The 5,004-nt window shown below is 44.9% G+C and overlaps 1 protein-coding gene across 1 annotated transcript; it reads right to left on the bottom strand.

Annotated features, from left to right (window-relative positions):
• Positions 1-1,202: 1,202 nt before the first annotated feature.
• On the bottom strand, positions 1,203-4,024 carry LOC131858890 (uncharacterized). The gene is made up of 3 exons (XM_059212364.1): positions 3,473-4,024; positions 2,723-3,376; positions 1,203-2,576 (listed from the first exon to the last, which is right to left on the bottom strand). Exons 1-3 carry the CDS (start codon positions 4,022-4,024, stop codon positions 1,203-1,205), a joined length of 2,580 nt encoding a protein of 859 aa, XP_059068347.1.
• Between the last annotated feature and the right edge of the window lie 980 nt (positions 4,025-5,004).

Below are 5,004 nucleotides of genomic sequence, written 5' to 3'. Positions count from 1 at the left end.
CTCTTATCCTACTCATTACACCATCGCCAGTAAAGTTTAGCAGCCAATGCCTCTCCTGTTAAAGCCGACTGTCTCAAACCAAGTCCTCTGTAATGTTTCGGACTGCAAACCACTTCCCATCTAACCAAACTCCATTTGGGAGCCTCCAGGGAGCTCGCCCATAAAAATTGGTGCATCATCGAATCAAGGTCCTTAAGAAAGCCCATAGATGCAACCTGGAGCATGCATCTGTATATGGGCAAGGCCTGCACAACTGACTTAATCAACTGGACCCGACCAGCAAAGGATAACCATCGGTGGGTCCAATGATTAACTTTCACCCAAAATTTGTCCAAAATAACCTGCCAAGACTCCCTAGGAAGCCTACTCACCGAGATGGGGATGCCAAGATACTTCAATGGAAGATTCCCAACCTGAAACCTCAAAGTATGGGCGATCCTCTGTTGAATAGAACCCGGAGTATTGAAGAAGTAGATGGAAGATTTTCCTTCATTGATCTGTTGACCTAAAGCAACCAGGTACACATCCAATACCCTACGAAGATTAGATGCCTCCCTCATTGTAGCCAACCCCATCAATGCAGTGTCATCCACAAATTGCAAGTGAGTTTGTGGGGGTAAAGCTCCTCCCCACCTCCATCCTTGAATAAAACTAGACTCCACATTCTGCTTAATCCATCTCCCCAGGCCTTCTGCCAAAAGAATAAAAAAATAAGGGGAGAGAGGGTCTCCCTGACGAAGCCCCCTTGAAGCCCCAAAAAGCTCAGAATGGCTCCCATTAATAAGCACCGAGAAAGAGATTGAAGTAACACAACTCCAAACCCATTGAATCCACTCTTCCACAAAGCCAAAAGCACTAAGAGCCCGCCTCAGGAAGGACCACCTTACTCTGTCATAAGCCTTCGCCATATCCAATTTGATGAACATAGCTTTTTCTTTTGATTTGGCCATAGAATGGATGACCTCAGTTGCAATAACAATCCCATCTAGAATCTGTCTGCCAGCCACAAAACCACTTTGCTCCTCTGAGATTATATCAGCTAACCCCTTCTTTAACCTATCTGCAATAAGTTTGGAAATAATTTTGTAGATCACATTACATAACGAGATTGGTCGGAATTGACTCATCCTATCAGCACCCTCCTCCTTAGGAATAAGAGCAAGGAAAGTAGCATTTAGAGCCCTTAACATCTGCTTATTATGCTAAGACTCATGAACCACGGCCAAGAGATCAAATTTGATGATATCCCAGAACTCTTGAAAAAACTCTATAGGGAAGCCATCTGGACCTGGTGCCTTCCCTCTCTTCATGCTAAAAACAACCCCTTCAAGCTCTTCAAGCGAGATATCCCTCATGAGCTGCTGATTCATATCTTCAGTCACAAGAGAGGGGATGCATGAAAGAACTTGCGCTTCCTCGGGAGATCCCCCTTGCGAGTCCTCTCTAAACAGGGATTCAAAGTACTGGACTGCCTCCCTAAACATTTCAGGAGAGGAAGAAAGAAGCTCTCCCCTGTCATTCACCAATCCCGAGATAGAATTACCATGTCTCCTGGCTTTCACAGAGTTGAAGAAGAAAGTTGTATTTTTGTCCCCTTCCTGGAGCCACTCAATACGCGCCTTCTGTTTCCAGTAAATTTCCTCTCGCAGTTCCCATTCTTCGAGCAATTTCATAGCCCAAGCCTCGTCTTGAAGCAATTCATCAGTAACCCCTTCCTCTCTAATCCTTCTAGTGATACCATCCAAATCTGCCTGAGCCCCTGCCTTTTCATGAAATATATTCCCAAAGTGCAGACGATTCCATCGCTTAAGCTCAAATTTAACATGTTGAAGCAGCTTAGCAAAAATATACATTGAAGTACCGTGAGCTGGTCTACCTTTCCTCCACCAATCAGAGACCAAATCATGCAAAGATGAGTCCCGAAGCCACATAAGTTGGAACCTAAAGGAAGGCTTCTGGAAAATCTGAGTTGATTCTAAAACAAGTTTGATAGGCCAATGGTCGGATCCCCTCCAATCTAAAATCTCAGAGGCAGCTGACCACATCCCACCAATCCAGTAACAAGAGACTAAGAACCGATCTAACCTTTCTGCAATACAAAACTCGCCACTCTGACGGTTGTTCCAGGTGAACTGCCCATTGTTCGGTTTAATATCCACAAGGTTCAAGAATTTGATATTATCTTGAAGCAGCAGTGCGGAAGGCACCAGTCTACCAATGCCACCCCGCTTCTCAGCCAACTCACAGATAGCATTGAAATCCCCAGCTATAATCCAAGGATGAAAAGGTAGCATGCTATGAATCAGCCTGATATGGGACCACAACACCTGTTTACCCTGAAGATCGGTAGGCGCATAAATATTGGAGAATAGAATGACCTCACCTGTCTCCAGGCTAGAAGCAATCATGGATAGAGAGGATTTGGAGGAAATCCACCAAAGGGGTTGGATTTTCCTAGGATTCCATAAGCAAGCCAAACCTCCAGAAGCACCATGGGCACCAATGCATTGGCACTCCCCACTTCTCCACACTCTAGATTTCAGACCTTGCATACTTTCCACAGATAACTTGGTTTCCTACAGGAACAAAACATCAGGACCTTGTCTTCTAACTAACTCAAGAATAGCTTTTTGTCTGGGGCCGCTATTCAAGCCCCTCACATTCCATGACAAAACAATCATTTCGAGGGGCCTGAAAAAATAGCATCTAGGGGCTTAACTACCCCCGACTCCACCAAATTTTCACCAGCCAATTTAATCTTTTCCACATCCTTTTTTCTGCCAGGTTTACCAAATTTTTCTGCCCCACCCTTCTTAATATCTTTCTGCAAAATACCAAGCTTGGGAGGAGGCTTATTCTTCGCCGCAGAACTTGAACCACTGTATTGTCCAAGAGCTGGAGAATCCATACCTGCAGTTGAAACAATAGCCAGGGGTTCTTGCATCTCAGAAGTCCCCTTTTGCTGATCAACACCCATTTGCCGACATTCCTCCCCTAGAGGCTCCATAGTAGACTCAATGATAGGATCAACTTGAGCTAAGTCCACAAGCCCTTGATCCAAATTGATCAAACCCAGATTCACCTCCTGTTGGCTAAGCTCATCCAAAACCTCAAACTTGTTAAAGGTATCCTCCTGCCTTTCTTTAAAGGACCTCTTCAGACCCCTGTTCCTATTCCGAGCCCTGACCAGAACAAAACCATCAGAAGCCCTTGCCTCCACAGAAGCATTGCGCTTCCCTTTATCCACCTTAGGAGGCTTGACCTCAGGCTGTGACGAATGGGATTCTCGAGGTTGATTCCTTGGACATCTTCGCTGCAAGTGACCATACTCTTGACAAAGGCGACAACGAAATAGAAGAGTTTCATAGTCCAATTGCTGCATCCAAGAATAAGAACCCCCACACATCTCTATTGCATTTGGTAAGGGTCTACTAAGATCAATTTCAACACAAATGCGAGCAAAAGTCATTACCTTTTTACCTAAGGTCTGCGATGAAATCCCTACAGGTTTTCCAAGCACTGAGGCCAAAAGATGTAGCACATCCTCACGACAGCATTCAATCGATAGCCTCGGTAAGCGAACCCATACTGGGACACAATTAGGTAGCTCCTCTGCAGGGTTGAAACCTGCATGCCACGGCTTGATAAACAACCCGACCTTATTGTGGAAATAAGGACCACCCTCAAACACCCTATTGCGATCAGCAGTACAGTAGAAAGTGACCATGAAATAACTATTCGCCAGCAGCATTATCTCCATTTCCCCTTCCGGCTCCCAGGTTCTCTGAGCCCAAACCTCCAAGAATTGCAAGGACACCCTCATCCCTAAGAACTTACAATAAAGGGAATGATGTGAATAATATTCGACATCATCTGCAATCATTTCAACCGGGACCACCACTTTTGGCCTCTCCTTGCATCTCTCAAGACAACCATTGGTCTTCATGATCCTTGAACCATTAGATGGTCCCAAATCAACATTCCCAGGGTTCGAATTGAACAGCTTGTTATCAAAGGTTTTCATCCCTTGATTTGAAAATTTAGGGCCTAAAGCTACCCTAAAATCCATTCAAGGGCTCAACATTGCTGCTTCCCCCCTAACATCCGCCATTTGCCAAATCCAAGGATGGGGAAGGTAAACCCTCCACCCTTAAAACAGTCCCACCCAACTACAATGCAACCCAGACACTCCTCCTTCCTTCACCACCGCAAACAGGGCAGAGCCGTGGGAAAACAAATCCCAACCAGCCCCGACCTCAGCCCACGCGCAGCAGAAGACAGTCAGCACTAAACAAAACTGCCCCCACGCGTAGCACGGAAGATCTTCTTCTGAGACACGACCCCAACCTCAGCTCAGCAGGAAGTAACGCCCAAAGCAACGCCCTTCACTCCCCCAATCACCCAGCCTGCGCAACGAATAGAGAAAACAAAGGAACAGAGCTAGGGCACGGGTGCCCTAGCTCGTGTCACAGTCTGCACGCGACATCATTCTCCAAAAACCTTCAGTGTATGCACACTTAGCGGTATTGTATTACTCTAAAAAAAATTCTAAGTGTTGCCATCAATGCCAAAGGGGGAGATCGTTGGCTTGATGATGATTGTAATGTATTCATCACTTGTTGTCATTGATAAAAAACTCTCACACACATATATGGTTACATTGAATACCGGTGTAACTTAATTGGTTTACACAGTTAACTGGTATGTTTAAGGTCTATCTCTAACCAGTACTCTATGTCACTTGGTATGTGCTTAAGAGAGAACCTGTGGTTACATTAAGTCGGCATAAAAATGAAGATAAAAATGAAGATGGAGATCAAATGGAAGATTTCAGGACAACGGTTCACATGTTTTGTTTCAACTGGTATTGATTGTTCCAACCGGTATCTGATTTTGTGATGAGTTACCAACACCGTTTTCTTGATAGTCATTTTTGTGATGAGTTATGTTTACTTGTCTAGACACACTGCACCTAGGAAATTGTGTTTTGATTTCCTATGGCCA

Source organism: Cryptomeria japonica, chromosome 10 (genome assembly GCF_030272615.1).
Source record: "Cryptomeria japonica chromosome 10, Sugi_1.0, whole genome shotgun sequence".
NCBI lineage: Eukaryota > Viridiplantae > Streptophyta > Pinopsida > Cupressales > Cupressaceae > Cryptomeria > Cryptomeria japonica.
Note: the sequence above shows the minus strand (reverse complement) of the source record. Positions and strands in the feature narration are given on the sequence as shown.